The sequence below is a fragment of the Enoplosus armatus genome, chromosome 13 (assembly GCF_043641665.1).
Source record: "Enoplosus armatus isolate fEnoArm2 chromosome 13, fEnoArm2.hap1, whole genome shotgun sequence".
NCBI classification, from domain to species: domain Eukaryota; kingdom Metazoa; phylum Chordata; class Actinopteri; order Centrarchiformes; family Enoplosidae; genus Enoplosus; species Enoplosus armatus.
In genome coordinates this window covers 15,865,815-15,888,073 of record NC_092192.1, presented here as the reverse complement: position 1 = coordinate 15,888,073, position 22,259 = coordinate 15,865,815, and the positions used below count along the sequence as shown (strand labels likewise).

The following is a 22,259-nucleotide window of genomic DNA, read 5'->3' as shown; positions in this document are numbered from 1 at the left end:
TCTGTTTTTCAAATTGCCAGTTCCTGCAGAAAATGTAGCAACCATTTTACTCCTTGTGAAAACTTTGTTGCTCAGATCATATATTCTGTGTTAGTATTGTAGACAGGCATTTGAGTGGGACTTCAAATAGTTTTTAACTATCCTTTATTATCTTTGACAGTCTTTCATTGTCGATTTCCCCCTCTGCTATTAATTAAGTAATTGTATATCATCCGTTAAATGTATTATACCCTTCAGGACATGATTGTTGTGGTATCAAGCATGTTAACATTGCTCACAACTTTCTGAGGGCACAAATGTTACTCTCATTCGAGGGCCTGCTTTGAGAAGACATCAAAATCGGTTGTTTAAATGTTATTTATGGATTAGGGTTAGGGTTAGGGTGAATGTGCAGTTTATCTCTTGAAGTGGCTGACTGAAATAGACTGTCCCAGATAAATAACATTTGTTAACCATACTAGTTGCACTTCTCTTACAGAGGACTGTTTGGATATTGTCTTAAATGCCAAATGGTTTAATATGAGGTAACTGATGAAAATTCCCCTCCGTTTTCAAGGCTGTTTACTTAAAAGCTGTTCAAGGGCATAGGTGTGTCCTGTTGCAAATAAGTAGATGGTGACAGATAAAAGAAACCTGCCAGGTCTGCGATGTTTGCATTTTTAAACCCTTTCAGTCACATGAAACCTTTAATTTTTGTGTGTATTTATAATGAGGGTCAGTTGTCTCTTTCAAAACATCTTTCAAGCAGGATCACTACTTTTAAACCTTCGATTAAGAAGATTTTATTATCCTTTCTTTTAGGATTGTACGTCATGTCATGGAACGCCTCTAATTTTAACTTACCGTTTTGCCTTTGTACACCTTGTTGCCATTCTCTTGTATTTTGCTGTGCATAATGATTAAAAATTCATAATGTCCTCATATCTGTATAGAACTATTCATGCCTTTTGTTGTGACTTATTGGATATTTTCCTTTCAAAGATGAAAACTATTTAAAACTGAGATTTATCCGATTTAGTTCCCTGTGATATATTAGTTTTGAAACAATAAACGTATGATGTTCATAACAGTCAGTGATGTGGTGGCCTACTGGTGTATATCCAGGATACACATAGGAAAAACGGGACATTTTAAATGGAGTTTAACGGAAGCAAGAAAGGCTGAGTTTTCCCAAACCTTGCAGTCATTTGACATAACTATATGTGAATTTTACCACAAGAGGGCAATGGTTGCACAAATATGAGGGTGTTTACTAAAACTTCACATTTGCTGTCCCTATTATTTGAAAGACAACATTTTACAGTGACCACAGAGAATTGATTACAGCTTATGTCACAATGCTGAAATGTGTGTTGCCTTGATGAGTGAAAAGTTAAGACATCAGTGCGTAACAACACGTAAAAACACGTGAAAACAAACATGCATAAGTTCAACAAAGTGAAATGGGGGCATAGGTGCAATATAATAGACATATGCACGATCTACATTATTGTAATAACTATACAATTACATTAGATTAGCTTAAATGATGAGTCGCCACAGTACAGGACAGTAGTTAGACGAACCCTTTGTAACTCGTCTGGATGGCGGGATAAATGCTAATAAGCGGATATTGCGTAGATGTTTTCCCGCGTTTTGAACTCGTGAGTTTGGGTGAGTTCGTTTTCGCTTTGTCACGTGATCCCGGTGAAAGCACACTGCGCTAAGTTTATCATCACACAGAGCTTAAGATAAATCTGAAGCTATAAACCGATTATCTAATGTTAGTGTCGCCAGCACTGTGTTTAAACAGGGACAAACCATCAGACAAACACAGAGAACAGGGCAGTATACACGGGTTTGTGAACACCGACTGAGGAGGACGTCTAACAGTTGAGACACCGGCGGCACCAGCACCCCGCCGCGCACTTCGGTGATACAAAACAAACACGCACTCCACCACGGCTTCAGGAAGTCGGTCAGGTTTTGTTGTATTGTTGCCACGGAACTCGTGCAGTGGGCTTTAAACTTAGTAAACCTAAGTTGTTGCCTTCAAAACATAGTTCTGTTTTTAATGATTATATGTGCTGTTAGGTAGCCGGACACCAAGATGCCACCTAAAAAGCGAAACTCTGGGACGACACAGAGCAAGGAGCTGAAGCCCAGTGCTGAAAGTGGCTCTCCAGACAAGAAGGAGAGTCCTGAGTTATCTGTTAAAAAGTAAGAGAAGTTATGTGGCCTCATTCAGCTATCAGCGGTATGTTAGGGAATGAGTTGATTACTCTGTAAAACTACTTTACACTGTAACAATGTTCCTAATGTTTAGCTAGTTTGTGCTGGTATTTTACTCGCTTGCTAGCTAACTAGCTAATGTGAATATCCGTTAGGCTGACCAGCTAGCTGCTTCAAACGAAGTTAGGCCTGTATTTAGAGCTACTACCAGTGAGTATTAACGTCTCCCAGCCCCTACACAAGTGGCCACAGAGTATAACTGTTTAGTAACAGATGTAATATGAGATGTAAGGCTGTTGTAACACACTAATACACCCCATGTCTGACACAGACTAACAGTCAGCGAAGTCCTGCACTGGGAGGCTGTTGTCATCTGTGCAGCATGTTTTGATGTCCTGTGTTTGTGGTCTCCATAATGTTGATTTATGCCTCCGCCCTCTAGACACAGAGACAAGGATGCTGAGTTTGTGACCCTGTGTAAGAGCCTTCATGTGACAGACCCGGTGTGTGACCGTGCCTGGACGCTGGGGAAAACAGTTCAAGAGTCCATGGATGAAGTCGTTGTATGTATTTATATATAGTTATGTGACGGTAGATTTGTAAAGTTGTGATCCCGTTGGCCTAGTGAAGCAAAGAAATAAAAGGCGTGGGTCGAAATTGTATTGCTCTAGTTGAAAACTACCCAATAAACAAAAGTATCCATGTGACAAGTATTATCTTTGAGTGTCAAATTTGTGATGAATTAGTGTTGCCTTAGTCGTACCCAACATGTCAGTTTATTCTAATCTGGTGATGTGGCACAGTGTGTATGTGTGATGCTCTGGGCGTGTTGTGGTTGGACAAAGCTCAGGGTCATTATGGCTTTTCTGCAGTTTAAATGAAAAGTCAAGCTCGTCATTAACTCACAGTCCAAATGCTATTTCAGTTGTCTTTCTGTTAAAGGAAATTTGAACAGTGTGTAATAAAGGTGGACAGTAGCGTTTTTGATGAAAATAAATGTGTAACATACAGGGTGGTGTTGCTTTGTTCTAATAGATCTGTTGGATTTTGGTTTCAGTCCGTCTGATAATATTAACGTCGGCCACCAGGATGTTAGTGATGTTTCATGTTATTGTATTAGTACGCATTAAAACCGTGTTCTTTTTACATTTCATTTCAGGACAGTCAGAGAATGCTGTGGGGGGCTTGTCTGTTTGTGTCAGCGACAGACATGGATGTCGCCTGTTTCACCTTAACTCAGGTTCTGAAAGCAGTCAATCTGAAGTAAGTACTCATCATGCATGATTTCGTGTTATTGGCAAAAACTCCTTTGCACTCTATAATCCAACTTTGCCATTCACATTAATATATGTAATATCAGCTTATTTGAGTAGACGGCTGTTAACACCATGGTCCAAATACACATTGGGATCAAGTTTCAATATCAAGTTTTTACAGCCTGAAGTAAAACTCTATTGAAGGTCTTTCTTTACCTCTGTGGGGTGTAAAACACAGACTGTGGAAGAATGTGGAGACTTTTCCTAATAAGATAAGAATTTAAGATGTATTTTGACAATTATTTTACCAGTCTCACAGATGTCATTAATATTATTTTTATTTGTTAAATCTGAACCCTTGGTGTGATTTTACAAACGAATCTTTCATTTTATTGTTTGGTTTTATGCAATTTATTTGATCTCTCTCACAAATTCATCCTTTTTTAAAATTTTGTAGCGTAAAGCAGTTTTTAGCTCTGGTGAGGAAGTTGGATGTGAACTTGGACACTATAAGCACCAAGGTGAATTCAGCACTGACGCGGTTGGAGAAGAAGTATGACGTGACGCTGGCTCTCTACCAGAGGTTTGAGAAGTGAGTGAACATGCAGATGCAGTACAGGTGCTTGATTCATGTAGAACTGTTCAGGGCAAAATTGTAATTGAGAATAATATCTTTTTTGTTTCAGAACATGCAAGAAGATATTTGCTTTGGCTTCAGATGGCAAGTAAGTAACTTGTCTACTACATGAGTGAAATTTACTTGCCACTCTCCTTTTTTAGTGTCTTGTTTGTCTTTTGAGAAATGCTTAGTATAAAAGATGTGATGCAGTGCATGATTAATGGCTCAGCATCTCTTTTCCAAGGGAGAGGGAGACCATGCGGAGCTGCTGGACAATGTTTCTTTTGGCCAAAGGTAAGTTAAGCCTTTTAACACATTAACAACAACAAAAACAAGTGGGATCAAGCTGTTAACACACTTGATGGAATAGTTTTCATTTTCCTCCATCTTCTTCTTTCCATCCTTCCTTCCGCCTTTGTGCTCAGCTGTAGAGCTCAAATGAAATAGGAAAAATGTTTCTCGTCATGGTTACAGTTGTGTTGTTTCCAGCCCACAGCAATAGTATTGTGATGATGCTTCTCATGTGCTGCGTCTCTGCTGTCTGCAGGAAGGGCCCTGCAGATGGAGGATGACCTGGTCATATCATTCCAGTTGCTGCTTTGTACGCTGGAGTTATGCATCAAGCGCTGCCCTCCAGACCTTCTGCAGCCTCTTTACAGTAAGTTTCAGTATCATTTACTTTAATGTGTCTTTATTCAATGAACTTTTATGACTTATCGTTGTTCAACCAAGTCATAAAGTCTGAAAAGTGTGAAGTCAAAGAATTTATTTAAAAAAGACTGGAAAAACAGGATGAGCCAGGATGTAAACTTGACTGCATATTTTTATTGCTGTAGACCTGATGACCTGACTTGTGATTTCAAGTTAAGTTAATTCCTTGCATATGCATAGTGTAATATAATATAGTAGTATATCTGTCAGTCATGTTTTCCAGCCGTGGAAAATGGAAAACTCATGAAAGCATTTATTGTTTATTGTTCCCAGACATTTTCTTACCTATTAAATGTTTTTTTTCTGTCAGAATCAGCTATCAGCAAAGTTCAGAGCCCTCCGACACGAACATCTCGTCGCAACCAGAGCAAAGCCAAAGCCCGACCTCTGGAGCCAGAGGTGGACTTGCAGCTTCTCAAAACCTTGTGCAAAGAGAATGAATGCAATGCTGAAGAGGTCTGAGACCCCCCCCCCCCCTTTTGTGTAGTTCTTACAGTCATCATACAAACACATTTCTGTTCCCTCTGTTCTGTGTGTATTTGTCCTTATTTGCCTTCTATGCCAATTGTATTTGCAGGTGAAGAATGTATACCAGACCAGCTTCTCTGCTTTCCTGGACTCACTGGATCTTTCGAGATCTCCAGATTTTCCTCAGGTGGGTGGGGGGTGGGGGGGTTGTTAAAACACCTGCTCTTCTGTTTGGCTTCCCTGTCTGCTCTTCACTCATTGTTTCCATTAGTTACCTCTTCCTGCTCGCTGTTGCCATTGTTGAACATTTGAGTGTCTGACAGCTGTTGGTTGTTCTCTTTGCCGCTCATACGTGTTTGTTTTCACATACATGGTGTCAGGAAAATGTGTACTCAAGCAGGGGATCCTTTTCAGTGTGTCAGGGTAGTATATTGCAGAGGCAGATATGAAAACAACGGAGACAGGATGCTACTGTTTGCTGACACGGCACACTCCTTCGAAGGATGCTGGTGGACATATTTATTTTACTGTTACATTACCCCAGTAACGAACAGGTGGTGTGCATTATTTAAATAAGTCTTATGTAAATAATGTGTTAATCTCACTCTATTGACCTGACCTATGAGGCGCCTGAGTACATTGGAAAAAAACATTTCATTTTTAGTGAGATTTGGCCCAGATTATTTTATAGCACAGATGTGTCTGTGATCCTAATCTAGTTGCACACAAGTTTGAGCCATCCTTATTTCAGAGATGTTTATTTTATTTTTTTTAAGATTGTGATCTGATCAGATACCAACAGACTCGGGCTGCAATCGTACAATCTTTAGACAAGTCAAGCCATGTTTTGTAGTGTGAGTTGGCTGATGTGCACATTGACTAGAGTATAAAGTCTAGAGTTACGTCCATGTGGCCAACTTAAAACCTATTTGTATTTGTATTCACTCAGGTGATTTTACATTTGTGTAACAGTTGTAAAAGTCTTCAGGCTGTTCCCTTCAGATGTCAGTTCTTAAGTTTCTAATGACTAATAATCTCTTTCATTGTCTAATGTCTATTATTGCAGATCTAGTTATCAGATGATGATTTTACATCTAAAACATGCCTTTAGGTAATGACATTTGATGCATTGTTAGAGCTCAAGGTAGCCAGCAGTACAAGGAGTAGTTAGCCTTCCTACAACAGGGAACTTGTTCATACAGGGATGTGATCACATATGATTTTCTCCTCCTCTAATGTAGTGAAGGTAACACAAACCCCTCATTTACTTTAACACTGTGAAAGGCACCATACAGAACTTTTGTTTTTGATATATTAGTACAGTTTAGCATGTAACTGTTTTGGATTTAGGTAAAATGTAGAATCTAATAGAGAACTCTTCTATGTCTGTTACGCATTGCACTTGTTTCTTTTAACAATGTTGCGTGTAGTTAATGCAAAGTGGGGCACAGCGATGGTGTTTAATTTTGTATGTAAGGGGAACTTAACTACGAGTAACCTCAACCTTTATTCTTCGCCACAGGTGAATGACCTCAACCAGCAATATGAAGAGCACTACCTCAAGAGTAGAGACGTTGATGGACGGCTGTTTTTTGATGAAGATGAGACTGTTCTTCCGCCTAAAGTCGAGATGTAATTTCTTCTTCTCTTACCTATTCATTGTTTTGATGTTGGTCTGGTTGATCTGCCAAAAGAATTTAAAGAAAGGTGTTTAATAATCTCATCCTGCACTCAGATCACAGGTGGAGAGAACGCCAAAGAAGAACCTGCCAGATGAAGATACTGTACTTATCCCTCCCCAGACTCCAATCAGGTGAGTGTTTCATTGTTCTAATCATTGTTTACTCAGAGGAGAAGGACTCAGTACCCTTTTAACATGTGGGGGTTGCTGAAGTGAGTGTTCAAAAAAGCAATAGACAGTGTTTGTGGTGAAAGTCAGATCTTTTCTGCTTTTGTATCCATGGAAAGTACCCAGATATTGTAACATTACACTATAAGAAATTACAAGCTAAATTAGTTTGTAATTATATATTTTTTCTTTGTGTACCCTAATTGTCACAGTTGGTGTGAAGGTGAGGTTAAGATGAATGAGGAGCTTTAATAATTGTTTAGCTATTTACAAAATATTAAATCATAACATGATATCTGTAAAGATATAAGTATATATTAGTATTAATTGTGTATATGTATCCACAAATGGAAAAACAAACATTGGACCTTGTTCTGTAGATTATTGGGCATATTTCACATGTATTGTTCTGAGTTATGGCTGAGTCTGTCCCTCAGCTCTGTCTGATTTTTGTTTTGTGTCATCAGAGCTGCCATGAACTCCATTCAGCAGTTGAGGGGTGATCTCACCTCCAGTGGGGACCAGCCATCTACTAACCTGGCTACATATTTCAAAGTAGGTCTCTAGAAGAGTTGCCACTAATTAAAATGTCCCATGAAACTGCATCGTACTACCATAATTTCCTGTGACCAGAATTGCACCGTGGACCCGACGCAGGACGTGCTGAAGCGCTTGGAGACACTCGGACAGGCGTTCAGCCAAAAGTTTGGCGAGGCAGTCGGCCCCCGCTGCGTGGTTCTTGGCAGACAGGTATGAACTGACACTCAAGAAGACAATGAGCAACAATGGCAATACTTTCTATGCTCAAATTATTTTATGTCTGACTTAATAATTTCTTTATTCTTTCAGAGATTTACCCTCGGTGTCAGACTGTATTACAAAGTCATGGAGGCGATGCTGAAATCGGTATTTGACTGTTTTATTCAATAATTTAGTGTTTTTATTGATTATTTATTTAGAAGTTAATTAAAATCTAGCATGTTCCAGGTTTACCCACAAAAATGCATCTCCGAAAACCACAATTGATCAATCTATTGGGAATTATGAATATTATCAAACACTATGCCCTTATGACTTTTGTTTACATAACAGAGTGGCGAGCAAACAAAATCTGTCAATAACAACCAACTCACATGAACCGTGTCTGAAATAACTCGTTCTCGTGTTGTTCTTCCTCTCATTGATTTCATATTTTTCATTTTGTAGGAAGAGAAGCGGCTGTCAGTGCAAAATTTCAGGTATGTGTTTTCCAGTTTTTATTGAATCACTGGGGAATTATCAAGCTATTCAATTGTTGTTTGCATTCACTTGTTCATCCATGCTTTTTGTTGTTGTAAGTGAAGCGTTATTTCCCTTGAGCTGAGTCGTATGATTTCCATTCCAGTAAACTCCTCAATGACTCCACATTCCACACGTCACTTTTGGCCTGCGCTTTGGAGGTGGTCATGGCAACGTATGGAGGTATGGAGTATCCCGTAATTTTCTTACGAGATAATAACAGATGCAGTTACATACTAAATGTGAAATAACAGTGTTGTATGTTATCAATACTACAGGTAAATGGTTGCAGACGTGCGACATGTTGTAATGATGTTTGTTTGCTCCGCCTTATGATTAGAGAGCAGTTTTAAGACTGGAGGATACAACTATGGTGGTGGTTGTGACCCAGCAGAAACAAACGTGTGTTTCCCCTGGATACTGGATGTAGTCAACCTCGCCGCCTTTGACTTCTACAAAGTCATCGAGAGCTTCATCAAGGTTGACCCCACTCTGAGCAAAGACATCGTCAAGCATCTGGAGACCTGCGAGAACCTCATCATGGAGAGGATTGCATGGAGGACGGTCAGTTTTATCTCTCATAACTACTACAGTATGCTAGTAATAACGTTGCAACATTTTAATAAGATTCATGCATTCACAACATAAAGACACTGTAACTGACACTGTACTAAAGTGAACACACACAAAATCATGCAAATGCAAAGCATATTTAACACATACAGTGCAGTTTACCTTCCAAAGAATGCACACAGTACAGATACTGTATCAGTTCCATAAAGTAGTCTAGTGCTGTCAAGATAAAGTTAAGAACTTTTTTAAGAGTGTCTTTCAGTAGTGGTGTGAGATGATCTGTATCACTGGCTGCCACTGCCTCCACCACCAGGCGCCTCCTTGTGCACCAGGCTGCTGGAGAAATAGTAGATGAGTGGGTTGAGGCAGCAGTTGGAGCTTGCTAGTGATAACACCACAGGGTGCACAGCCTTGGTCACCTTGGCCAGGCCACAATAGGGCAGCAGTCCCACATGTGTGAGGGTGTATCCCAGGAGGTTGATGTGATAGGGCACGAAGCACAGCAGGAAGACGCCCAGCACCCAGTAAATAATTGTGAGGGTGTGCTGACGGCTGCGGCGCTGGCTGCGCGAGCGGTGTCTCGGCTGGCTCAACACGCTCAGCACTCTGCAATAGCTGTGGAGAAGGAGCACAGTGGGCAGCAGAAATGACCCTAGGACTAAGCCCAGAGCTACCAGGATGATGGTGCGGTGGCGTTGCGAGGACGGGTCCAGCAGACAGGGCAGGTGTTGGTGAGCGGCTGCAGAGCGCAGCAGAGGCAGACTCACACTTAGTCCCAAAACCAGGCACCAGATCCCCCCACTTACCAGCTGTGCAACACGCAGCCTGCGGAGGGTTGATGCCAGCGGGTGCACTACAGCAAAGTAACGGTCCACAGCAATGCACACTAGGAAGAAGATGCCCCCATACAGGCTGATGTATTTAAGGGTGAAAGTGAGATGGCAGTATGCCACCCCAGGAGTCCAACTGGACAGGTCTCCTGTCTTGGAGGACAAGGCTTTGGCCTTTTGGTGGTAGTAGAAGATTCTCAGGGGTAGAGAGATTACAAAAAACAAGTCAGCTGCTGACAGGCTGACCATGTAAATGGCTGTGCTGTTCATGGTGCAGGGAGATAGACACAGTCTGCCCAGAGCCAGGCTGTTGGTGGCCAACCCCAGCAGGAAGATGACACTGTAAGACACTTGATAGAAGGTGAAGCGGTAGCTGGTGTCCACAGTGCAGTTAGACAGAGGGGAGAGTGGCTTGGTTGGCACATCAGTCATATTCCACAGCTCCATGCCCCAAAATGATTTGCTGCTCCAACACTTTAAATCACTGACGCTCTCACATCTGGAGGAAATTAGGTTTGTTAAAGTGAACATAAGATGGGAGGCAGTAACATGTTCAGTTGTCTCTGCTGGAGCAGTTAAACCTGTGGTTAGTAAAAACTTAATAAACTTAAAATGTTTACCGTTTTATGGAATGTAAATTTGCTGAGGTAACATGAATACATAGCTACGGCTAGCATAGCTGAATTAATGTTTGATATGCAGGACAACAGTCAGATGAATGCTGTCAATAAAGTTTTAACTGCAGCTTCCTTCTCATAAAACAAGCAAACATTTGGTTTTATTACATGCAGAGGGGGAAAATAGAAACTTACAATGTAATACTATTGTCCTGTAGTAAATACGCATATAGTGAAGCTCATTAAGTTCATTGAGATTGTCAGAGGTGTTCATTTACATTTTTTAAGCTGTAGTGCGTAAGCTGTTTAAACTCCACACACTCCAGTCACAAAATGACCATTGAGTTGAATCAATATGACTGAGTGAAGAATTAAAAGAGAGCTCCCACTATTATCTTAACACTAATGATACTTTTAAACATTAATAACATCAATAAATATTATAAATACCTATTGTTTTATTACCACGACAGCTTTCAAGTAGTCTCTCAATTAACTTTTTTCTTCTAATACTTGGTAACATTATAAGACATTAATATATTTTCTATGACATGATAAGGCATTGAAAACAAAATGTATCTTCCCTAGTCCCTAAAATCTCCTTACTAATAACATTGAGTTGCTTCTGTTGTCTGCGATGGTGATCTTATAACAACTCCTGTAAAATAATTCAGTTATTACCAATACTAAGTGTCTGAAGAGTTACTCATCTTTGTCTTCAGATAATCTTTGTGGACCTTCTTCATTTAAAATGTTAAATTTCTGCCAAACCCTGATAAGATTATACAGTTTTATAAAAGTGACATATCTTAATCTATTATATACTGTGCATGTATGCGCAATTAGTACAACTGAGGAGAATATTAAAACAGATAAAACTTCATCACTCACCAGTATCAGGATCTCATCGACGCACTGACGGTGAGATAAAGCTATTTGTCCAGTCAGCTGGTGTTCAGCAGCATGAGACCCTGTTAGGATGCTGTATCAGTGCACATGCTACTGATTGGAGCAGTTGACGCCTACACTCACACACAGGTCAGGGTCTCTCTCTCTCCCTTGGTTTCTCTCCCTCCCCCTCTCTCTCACTCTCCCACACACTTGTTCTCACTTCATCATTTTTATGTCATTTTGTCAAAATATTCAGTGAGCTTCACAAGTACTAATCATTACTTGAGGATAGACTCATTACTAGTTTTCTTACTGGACTGAATTTTGTGACTATTAAGATTATTCCATTAACTTCAAGGTGGGGGCCATGTTTATGGCTGCTTGTTAAAAACCTACATGAGTGATTGGAGTTAATCATCAACTATATTTGTCAGCCAGTTGATGGGAGGAATAGCAATAATTCACTGAAAGAAGGGGCTGTAATCAGACAGCAGTGTATCTTGGGACCAGAGCTCTCAGGGAGGAACAGGTCAGTGTAGATCTCAGTCCATGGTTGTTAGAGCCCAAGAGAAAAACATTTTGAGGCAATATGTGTCTTAATTAGTCTGAAATAAAGTCAAAACCTTCAGGGCAAGTCTTTTTACTGATGAAAATGTATATTGTGTCAAAATGTTAGTAAGCAATGTTCCTTAGAAAAGCAGTAATTCATCTATTTTCCACATCAGAAATATAAAGGACATAACATCCTTATTAATGCTTATGATGATTATCATTACACATGGAAATGAAATGGTGTGTTTGTAACCTAAACCAACCCTAACCCTTACTATTTAATTCAATTAACCCTCTTTGTACAAACTAAATTGTATTAATCTCATTATCATTATATGTTAGTCATATATTCTTAAATATCACAAGGCTATGTGATTATCATTTCAGCTCAGAATCTCTTTTTCTGCACAGAACCCAGTACAAATATTTGTGCTGGGTGGAGAAAGTCCAGCTGCATCCTGAATGTAAGCCTATTTGTATCACATTTAGTAGTAGTCCAAAGATGGCAAACTAAACTGCTAATTGTTTTATTTGTCTCAAGGATGCCAGTTTTTAGTTTGCATTCTGGATTATTCACCAGATCTGTCGCAGGATTGCAGCGACCACCACTGTGCTCTATTTTGTAAACGCACTTCTCTACATGAGGCATGTTGTCGCTCGCCTGCTTTGGTTTCACAATCCCTCTCATCAGTGCAGCGGTGGTGATGAGTCTGCCCTTGTCCGTGCAGACCCTCAGGCTAAGCCTCTCAACAGGAATGCAGTAGTGCTCGGTCTTGCAGCACACCGCTTTTACAAGAAGGAGTGAATATTTCACATGCATTCCTGCTGCACCATATTCCATTTACACTGTGAGCTGTGCTTTCACTTTACCTTTTAGGCCATAGGAAACAGACGTAGTCAGTCTTGCTTGGGTTTTTTGATTGATCATCAAACCTCAGTACCATGCAAAATGTTCTGAATTGGATTTTGAGGGAAAATCCTCCACAGACTCCAATTTTGTTCAAACACTGCATGAAACACTACAAGAAATATTCTGACATCTTCCTGTAACGTCCCCAAATGTTCTGCAGAAATTAAACTTGGATAAGGCCTTTGGCAGTGTGAGTCCAGTGTTGGTCTGTTCAATTGTCGACCACACCTATAATCTACATTTTAAAACTTATTGACTCATTGTGCATTCATGGCATTGTGGTTGGCAACCACTGTACCTGTAGCTGTATGACTAATCGGTCTACAAATGACTTGGTAGGACCTAAAGAGAGTGGCATGCGAACCACTGTTATCCTGTCAAATATTTCACAACACCCCACTCAATCAAACAAGCAGTGAATTTCAAACTCAAAAACCTTTTACGTCAATAACTCTTTTATTCGCTTGCAGTATAAGGGATAAAAGCTGTTATAGAACATGCTGCTCTATAAAGTGCTTAAAAGCCTTAGTGAGGCCACAACTACTCAGAAACTGCACGGTACAGTACATGAAAAGAGTCGTAATACTGGTTCAGCATTGCCCAAGCAGAATTTACTTAAAGGAGAATCTGCTCCAAGGAGTAAGTCTACAATTACATGTTACAATGTCTTATGTGCAAACGCTGATACTTATTTGCAGCACCATGCACATGACTACGGCATATACACCTGTCATTTCCACTAATACACATTATAAACTCATTCCCTAATAGAGCGAAGCTTTTCCAACTTGTGTGTTTTGAAGTGTCACCTTTTATAAAGGGTATTTATTCTGCAACACACAAGCGTTTCCTCTTTGAATTGTTCCACTCTTCTGTTGACTGGATAGGGATCAGTCCCAGTCTAAAGTCTCTGTGGTGTCCAGTAGATGAGAGAGTGACTCCTTAGTAACCATTGTGTTTATGTGTTGTTATGATCTTCGAGGCCACTCCGCTTCCATGTACATCCTCAGATTAAAATCGAGTTTCACCTGCAATACTCACTGAATTATGAATCATGTCACATAATAGAGTTGTCATTAGACTGTAGACTCATTGTCAAACACTGTGGATCTCAGACCTTTTAGGTTTTTGGGTGTTATACTTGGACTGCTTCGTGAGCTGTCCATCTGTAGTCTGTCGAATAGCTTGGCACCGTTGTGCCACACTGTAGACTTGCGTTTGATGGAGCTCTGAATGGTCTCAGAAGTGAAGTAGTAAATGACCGGGTCAAAACAGCAGTTGGTCACTGCTATGCACAGAGCAATGGGGTAGATGGTTCTGACCACATATTCTACGTAGCATCCCTTTAGGACTTTGGTGCGCACCAGGGCGTAGAACATGAGGTTAACATTGTAGGGAATGAAACAGAAGCAGAAGATGAGCAAATGTACGATGATCATCCTCAAGATTTTTGCCTTGTTGAGGTTCCCTCCACGGCTGATGGTTTGGGGTTTCCTCAGAGTCCGTAGCACCATGACTGAGCAGAAGACGTTGAGCATCAGTGGGATAATGAAGCCCACAGTCTCAATAAACACCACCACCTTGGACAGCTCAGCCTTCCACTGGTTTTTGGAGTAGTTTTCAAAGCAGAAGTTTGAGGAGGAGTTGACATTTTTGGGTGAAGTGGTATCCAAAAGGAACCCAGTGGGGATACTTCCAGAAAGAACCATCACCCAAACTGTACAGCAGGCCAGTTTGGCATTCCGCTTTGTGCGAATAGTTTGCGACCGGAATGGGTGCACAATGGCCAGGAAACGGTCAACACTGATGCAGGTGAGGAAGAGGATGCTGCCGTACATGTTGGTGTAGAACAGGGCCACAGAGATCTTGCAGAGCACACTTCCAAATAGCCACTCGCGTTTAATGAAATAAACAATCCGAAAAGGCAGGCTGAGGACAAAGAGAGAGTCTGAAACAACGAGGTTTATCATGTATGTTGTGGTCTCATTCCGCAGCTTCAGTGTGCAGCCAAATATGTACACAGCCACCATGTTGAAGAAAAGTCCAATTACAAACACCAGGCTGAAAACCGAGCTATACATAGGGTACTTGAAGTCATCACTCTTGTTACAATTCATGTAATTTTGAGTGACGCCCGTTGTATTGAGGTTATAAGTTTGTTGGGTGCTATTATACATTTTTAGACCAGGCTGGTAAGTTTGGAACATTTACAGAGCAAAAAAGTTCTCCTCAATCGTATCCTTGTGTCAGTCACAAAAGTCCGAGTTCAACTTGTTAATCCAACAGGCAGGGAAAGTGTACATTTCATTTGGGTAGTAAAAAGTCTTGAAATACTGGAGAATGCTCAGTTTGTGTGGTTTTATGTCATGAAATACTGAGGAAGAAAATACCTGTATTAGTATCCAAAGTTTCTGCATGTGAAAGCTGTCCTGCACGTTCAGTAATCCTCATTTAAGTGAAGTTTTCAGTCTTTTCCAGTTGTCTTTCACAGTTGAAATGTTTTGAGAGGAAAGTCATGTGCCTCTCCTCAGCTCTGTGAACAGTCGAGTGGTTCTTCCCTTTGCTTGTTCTCCTGTTTGTTCCTGTAGCAGCCCTGGGGGTGCGTGCTGATTGTTACTCTTATGCTCCAGAGGTTTTACTCTGCTCCTGCCTGAGCGTAGATCAGAAACCTCGAAGCAGGCTGCAAGTCAGAGGCTCTTACGCAAAGAACTCCTGGACTGTTGAAACAGAGGGAGGAGTCTCTACTGGGGCCAAAGTCCTCCCATCGCTGCTTTGTTTTTGTACTCATCTGAAATTTGAATAATGAGACTCTGTCAGATCTAACCTTTGAATTTTCTTTGAAATTAGAAACTTAAATGAGGGTTTCTTTCTTCTTGACTCCTATAGGTGTGTTTAGATCAAACTCCCAAAACATCAAGTTATTTTATGTATTCAGAAGGACATTTAATTGTCTGCCTGCTAATGCACTACATGGCTTTATCATGTTTGCTTTATATGACTATGGTTGTTTGGGTTGTTTCACTTTCAATTTTCAAACAAATATGCAGGTAAATTTAGTGAGAGAAGTTAAACATGAATCTAAGGTTGACCATACCACTCTTAAGCAATGATTTTATTAAACCTAATAAAACATTGCAGAGCTGATAGCCATTATACGCTATTCAAGCAATCAAATACTATGTGTACTTTTGAAATGTGTCTGTGGCGTCAGCCGGGCGTGGCATGTATGTCATAAAGAATGTGCTAATGACAAGTCTGTACCTGCTGTCACTTCCGAGTATGATCTCATGATTTTTGTCTTGGTGGTACATGCCGATATTCACGTGCACCACTGGTCTGCATGTCTTTCAGTCTCGACTTAAATGTCGTTTGACAAATGCCAAGGATAATTATGTGAGTGTAGACATGGATCTGGCTGTATTTGTATTTAGAAGGAATCGTATTTTTAAATTAAATTAGTATTTGGTCTCAGTTCAAGGGGATTTCCATGACTATTACTGAAATCAGATAGGATATTATAGGAAGTGTCCTCGGGTCAATCAGTCCCAATAAATAGGAAATTTGGTGTGTAAAATGTTACTATAAATGTTTTCATATCACACTGATATGTGTCAGTGCTATTAATGCTTGTTGTTTAAAGCCAAACAGTTAATAAAGTACTTCATGGTATTAAAGTGGTTCCTTCATGCCAATAAGATTGCAGGTTACATTATCTTATAGATTAACAGAAAGCAGTATCTTCAGTGGTAGTGTTGAGAATCGGATAACAAAACATCTGCGTCAATTTGCGCTTTGAGATCATATAAAAATGCAATTAAGAGTCGCAAAAGCATTCACAACAATTCTGCTTTGCTGTTTCATATTTACAGAGCTTTGAGGTATTGATAATTTTCTCAGGAGTCGGTGAAAGTGTAATTAGCGTCCGTAAAAGTTGAATCTGGGTTGATTTCCTCTGGTGGAAAAACTAACCTCATATCAGCTTTTGGCAGCTTTTTTCCCTTTTGTCCAAATGTTATTTCTTGAATTGAACTCCAGTTAAAGATATGTAATAATTCTCCACCTGATTTAGATGCACTGGTTAAATGTAAATAATCATGTTCATGTGTCTGCAGGGCTCCCCGCTGTTTGAGCTGCTGAAACAGGAGCATGAAGGCGGAGCAGCAGAGCAGGTGGAGACCCCAGCCAGTTTCAACCAGCCACTGCAGCACAACCACACCGCAGCCGACCTGTGAGTCTGCCATCCCACAATCTGCAACCGTTTTAGACCCTAAAACCTCTTTAGCTGTTGTGAAGAGCTTGCATCATAATATAAAAAAAAAAAAGATATCTGTTAAGTTCCACAACTTATACTCACCATGAGCCTTCCTTCTGCTACCTTATTCTAAACCCTCTAATCATCTGTGATTTGTGATTTACATTTAATGGACATTTTAATTTAATGTTTGCTTAGTGTTGATGATGTAACTGACGGAGCCCATTGGGTATCTCCATTGTCCTTGCAGATATCTGTCCCCCATGCGCCCGGGCCTTCGCGTCTTGCCTCCTGAGTCCCCGGCCACGCCCAGCTCTCAAGCGTCCTCTCAGCCTCCAACCCAGCCTGCCGGCCAGACGCCTCGCCTCCCAAAGTCCAACTCTCTCAGCCTCTTCTATAAAAAATGTAAGATGTCGTTAAAGCTCTCACACATTGTTGGTTTAGTTACGTTATGTAGAAGACATACAAAACGTATCTCTGCATAACTTCTGTATAATAATGGACATACTGCCAGCTTCACTTTACTGAATTTTAGTTTGTAACGTTACCTATCACACACACACATATATATGTATGTGTGTATATATAATATTATGTTGTAATGCTTGTTTTATTTAGTACAGAAATCTTTCAGGTTTTTTATCCATTTACATTCCTGTTTGCTGCTTCTCTTTGAGTCCAACCATCTCTGTGGTCTCTCCTCTCTCTGTAGTGTACCGCCTGGCCTACACGAGGCTGAAGATACTTTGCTCCTACCTGCTGTCCTCCCACCCTGAACTGGAGCCCATCATATGGACCCTGTTCCAGCACACTCTGCAGCACGAGCAGGAGCTGATGAGAGACCGTCACCTCGACCAGGTAAGCTGACAACATGCTGCTTTCTTTCTTTGTTGCGGTCCGTCATTCGCTCATTCACTCATATTCTCTTGCTCTTCGTCTTTGTCTCAGTCGCTTGCTCTCTTGTTCTGTCTACATCTATTTCCTCATGTCTTTTTTTTTTTCTCAAATCTTCCCATTGTTTGCAGTTGATGATGTCAGCCATGTATGCCATATGTAAAGTGAAGAGTGTTGATCTGCGCTTCAAGACCATTGTGACGGCGTACAAGAACATGCCCAACACCAACCAGGAGGTGACGCCTTTTAATCTTTATAACTTGTTTTTTGTTGCTGTAATCACACATTGTGTTCAATTACAGATATAAAATGATGTTGAACTTCGTGTCACTCTATGTTGCAGACCTTTAAGCATGTGTTGATCACTGAGGGCCACTATGACTCCATCATTATCTTCTACAATCAAGTGTTCATGCAGAGGCTGAAAACCAACATCCTGCAGTACGCGTCTACCAGGGTGAGAAACCTCCCCACGTATGATCTAGAGTTTGATTTTGATAAATGCACAATTTGATAAATGTGCATGCCGACTGCACCCTCTCATTGTTGCCATTTTGTTTTTGTAGCCGCCCACGCTGTCTCCGATCCCACAAATACCACGCAGCCCCTACAAGTTCCCCAATTCGCCTCTACGTGTTCCTGGAAGCAACAACGTGTACATCTCCCCTCTGAAGAGCCCCCGCATGTCCCCGGGTATCATGACTCCTCGCTCCAGGTGAGTTCTGCATATTCATGGAAGATTGTTGTTCTTGGACAGCTTATTGTATTGTTGGAAAAAAAGTAACATGATCCTTTACATTGTTTTTACACATGATGTTTCTCTTTTGTGTTTTTTTGCCTTTACAGAATGCTGGTATCAATCGGTGAATCTTTTGGGGTACGAGCCTCTTTAGTTTGCTTTGTAGCGTGATAAGGATCATCTCGATTTAACAAGTGCAATAGCAATGCTTTTTTCCCTCACTCACTCTTTTTTTTTTGGTTTTGTTTTCATCTGCAGCTGTCCAATCGGTTCCAGAAGATCAACCAGATGGTCAACAGCAGCGATCGCTCCTTTAAGAGGACTCTGGATCTCTGCACCACTCCAAAGCCTCTGAAGAGGTTACGGTTCGATGTGGACGGGCAAGATGAAGCCGACGGCAGGTCGGTCACAAATGGTGTTATATTCTTGGCAAAAATCCACATTTCAGTTAAACTCACTTTATATATTTTCATTCACAGCAAATCTGGAGGAGATTCTACACTGATACAGAAGCTTGCAGAGATGAGTAGGTGAAAGCCGCAGTCCCAATTAGTCTTCATGTCAATCGTGTGGCTTGTGGATGTATGTTCCTCTAACATATGGATGTTTTTATTTTCCACATAGGCTCCACTCGGAGTCGCATGCAGGAGCAGAAGATGAAGGAGGACGCAGAATCAAGAAAGGAGTAACTCTAAAACCTACTGAACTGGCCTGCACTGTTTGTCACAACGTGAACGCCACTTTTAGTTCACACACAAAGTGAAACATGAGTTTCACTGTACATTTAGTATTGGATTTTAGTTTGTATTTAACTTCATCTTTGAAGAGTAATATGTGAATATAGAGGACTTTCTCCTCTCTTTTTGTTGATGCTTTAACTGAGTGTTTTAACTGAATAATGATTGACGTCATTGAATTTAATTTGAATTTTGACTTTTTTGATATGTTTTGATTTTAAGAGTGGTATTAACTTGTGGGTGTTTATAAAGAATCATTGTTTTCACTCTGATCAATGTTCTCAGTTAAGAGTGTTGTTGCGATACATTGCTGGTTTTCTTGTTAAATAATTGGTTGAGCCTCTGCACCACCAGGACCTTTTTCTTTTTGACAGTCTTGAAATTTTGACATTTCAAATGTTTCAATCATGATGCAACATTTCAAGTGTTAAAATCATGACTACTCTCCTCAAAAAGGATTACATGTCAAAATTTGAGGGAAATCAATATTTCTGTCCATGCAGCGGTTTTACTTTTAAAGTGATATTTTACTTGGGAACTTGCGCAACGTCTTGGGAAAGTTTCATTTGTGCCATGAAGTGGGAACTATGAAACAACAACAGGAAAATGATACAGTATATGATTTACACTCAACCAAAATGCATGTAATTTCAAAGGATTTGAATACAGGTAATGGTTCTCGTTGGTGTAATATATATAGTTTTATAGTAACTTTTGTTTTACGTTTGGTTGATTTAAAAAAAGAAAAATACATCATACATCAAATGCAAACACTTCTTAATGTGTTTCAAACTAAAGGAATATTTTTTTATTTGACACATTTTTCAACACATAAGGCTAGTAAAACATACTTTTTTTAATGGGTTTTGGAGGGTTCTGAGAAATGAATACCCACCACAGAGAGCCAGTGAATATGTGGACAGTAAACCAGAGTTCATACCCGAGTTTTTAAATTAAAATGTGTTTATATTGTACTTTATTGAAGTAGTTTCTTGAAAGTGTAGTAAATATTTCTTTTGAAAATACGTTTTGTTTTTGTACTTCTTTGCGTAGACTACATGCAGGTATTTTCGTCTTTGCATATCCGTTGCCATCACTCCCTCGCCTTTGTGGCCAACAGTAGGCAATGCCAGTATGCAGTGATTCATATGGTTAAAGTGGGCCGGGGCTGCACATAAACCTACCTACCTACCTCAGGGGACGCGTAACTTCGCACACCTTCAACAATACTTTTCTCTTTAACCTTCGTCTCCGCTTTCTCGCAGCGGTAGGCTTTATTTCGTTGCCAGCCTTCATCCCCTCACGGAGACTGTCAGGCTCTGTGTGGAGCGCATATGGGGTCCGATGCGCTGTTACGCATGGCGCAGTGGCTGGGCACGGGTCGCTCATTGTTTAATCTCGTGAAGTGGGTGTGTGTGTGTGTTTGTGGTACCGGGCGGACCCAGCGAGGCAGCACTTCATCCTGCTTCACCCACATCCCAGTAGCGATGGCCTCAGAAGGCGAAGCCGCTACGATTCCGAGCTTTAGTAACGTACTGTAACTCTTCAAGCGAAGCCCTCTGAGCTCTGGGCCTCACTGGTGCCTTTAACAGCTTTAGAAAGAGCTGCTTTGGGGAGCCGGTTGTCCGGTCTCAGTCCCATTTATACACATGGTGAGACCGAGGTGGGGCACAACAGACACAACTGGTGTATAGAATTTAGAGTTTTATTTGGCATCATCATGTTTTATTGCCTCCTGTATCTCCAAAAGAACTGCAGTCACAGCAAACGGCTTGAAGTCTACAATGGTCCTTTTCCGCCCTCTGCTGTGCAAAATGATGCTCAGGAGTCAGTAGCCAATCACGCTTCACTTCCACACAAAATGACTGATAAACACGTAACTGTGCTGGTAATTGGTTTCATTATTGAGTAATATGATCATCTTCAGACTAAAACATTTACTCCACGATTGCACCATGGGCTAGACAAACATTTCACACAACATTTGTATTTTACAAGAACCTACCAACTGCTGATGATGGCACAGTCTGTGTGGTAAAGAAAACAAATAGAAATTGGGTGCTGTGGATAGGGATTTGAACCAAACCCCTTCAGCCCACAGCCAGTGGTGGAGGAAGCATTCAGATCCTTTAAATAAGTTAAAGTACTAATACCAAACTGTAGAAATACTCCATTACAAGTAAAAGCCTTGCATTGAAAATGTTACTAAATTGTGTAAGTATAACCAGGAAAATGTACTTAAAGTATTAAAAGTAAAAGTACTCAATGCAGAAAAAATGGCCCTGTGACTATATATTATGTATATTATGTATGTATATATTACATCATTAGATTATTATTACTCATGTATTAATGTAAAAGCAGGATTTTACAATTGGTTGAGGTGGAGCTAATCTTTAATCATTTTTATAGGCCTGCAACTAAAGATTCTTTTCATTATGGATTAATCTGCTGATTATTTTGTCGATTGATTGATTGATTGATTGTTTGGTTTGTAAGAAATTCTGAAAATAGTGCTGTCACAGTTGCCAAGAACCAAAGTAAAACCTTCACAATGCTTGTATTTGTCCAACTAATAGTACAACATTCAAACTGATTCAAATAATTAAAAGGAAAAGCAGCAAACCCTCACATTTGAGAAGCTGGAACCATGAAATGTTTTTGCATGAAAAATGTTTCAGCTGTACTTGCAAAAATCTTAATCTGTAAAATAACTAGTGACTGAAGCTGTCAGATAATTGTTGAGTAAAAAGTACAATATTTCCCTCTGAATTGTAGTGGAGTAGAATTATGAAGTGCCATGAGGAGAAAAATACTGAAGTAAAGTACAAGTACCTCAAGTACTGTACTTGGTTTCCACCACTGCATACAG

The 22,259-nt window shown here is 40.3% G+C and overlaps 3 protein-coding genes across 7 annotated transcripts; 1 reads left to right on the top strand and 2 right to left on the bottom strand.

Annotated features, from left to right (window-relative positions):
* Window positions 1-2,089: 2,089 nt before the first annotated feature.
* Window positions 2,090-20,412, top strand: rb1 (retinoblastoma 1). Of its 5 annotated transcripts, XM_070917046.1 has the most exons (28): window positions 2,090-2,199; window positions 2,654-2,771; window positions 3,371-3,474; window positions 3,925-4,059; window positions 4,154-4,192; window positions 4,331-4,380; window positions 4,634-4,744; window positions 5,108-5,253; window positions 5,375-5,452; window positions 6,788-6,897; window positions 7,001-7,078; window positions 7,582-7,669; window positions 7,748-7,864; window positions 7,964-8,020; window positions 8,321-8,352; window positions 8,499-8,575; window positions 8,733-8,956; window positions 16,878-16,993; window positions 17,268-17,298; window positions 17,350-17,422; window positions 17,730-17,875; window positions 18,043-18,147; window positions 18,255-18,368; window positions 18,478-18,626; window positions 18,758-18,788; window positions 18,909-19,051; window positions 19,130-19,176; window positions 19,275-20,412. In XM_070917046.1, exons 1-28 carry the CDS (start codon window positions 2,090-2,092, stop codon window positions 19,337-19,339), a joined length of 2,694 nt encoding a protein of 897 aa, XP_070773147.1. In that variant the 3' UTR covers window positions 19,340-20,412. The 5 variants fall into 5 exon arrangements, with proteins under 5 accessions (XP_070773147.1, XP_070773145.1, XP_070773146.1 ...); XM_070917044.1 differs by having other exon boundaries at window positions 17,268-17,422; XM_070917045.1 differs by having other exon boundaries at window positions 2,654-2,774; window positions 5,114-5,253; window positions 17,268-17,422.
* Window positions 9,250-10,242, bottom strand: LOC139295850 (lysophosphatidic acid receptor 6). The gene has a single exon (XM_070918116.1). It carries the CDS (start codon window positions 10,240-10,242, stop codon window positions 9,250-9,252), a length of 993 nt encoding a protein of 330 aa, XP_070774217.1.
* Window positions 13,203-15,371, bottom strand: LOC139295016 (lysophosphatidic acid receptor 6-like). Its single transcript, XM_070917067.1, has one exon. It carries the CDS (start codon window positions 14,970-14,972, stop codon window positions 13,842-13,844), a length of 1,131 nt encoding a protein of 376 aa, XP_070773168.1. The 5' UTR covers window positions 14,973-15,371; the 3' UTR covers window positions 13,203-13,841.
* Window positions 20,413-22,259: the final 1,847 nt, after the last annotated feature.

Excerpts from the sequence above, each read along its gene's own strand:
- rb1 (XM_070917042.1), top strand. The coding sequence starts at position 2,090 with ATGCCACCTAAAAAGCGAAACTCTGGGACGACACAGAGCAAGGAGCTG. Across the intron at positions 5,254-5,374 it reads ATGAATGCAATGCTGAAGAG|GTGAAGAATGTATACCAGAC; the intron begins GTCTGAGACCCC and ends TTGTATTTGCAG. Across the intron at positions 18,148-18,254 it reads TGCCCAACACCAACCAGGAG|ACCTTTAAGCATGTGTTGAT; the intron begins GTGACGCCTTTT and ends TCTATGTTGCAG.
- LOC139295850 (XM_070918116.1), bottom strand. The coding sequence starts at position 10,242 with ATGGAGCTGTGGAATATGACTGATGTGCCAACCAAGCCACTCTCCCCT.
- LOC139295016 (XM_070917067.1), bottom strand. The coding sequence starts at position 14,972 with ATGTTCCAAACTTACCAGCCTGGTCTAAAAATGTATAATAGCACCCAA.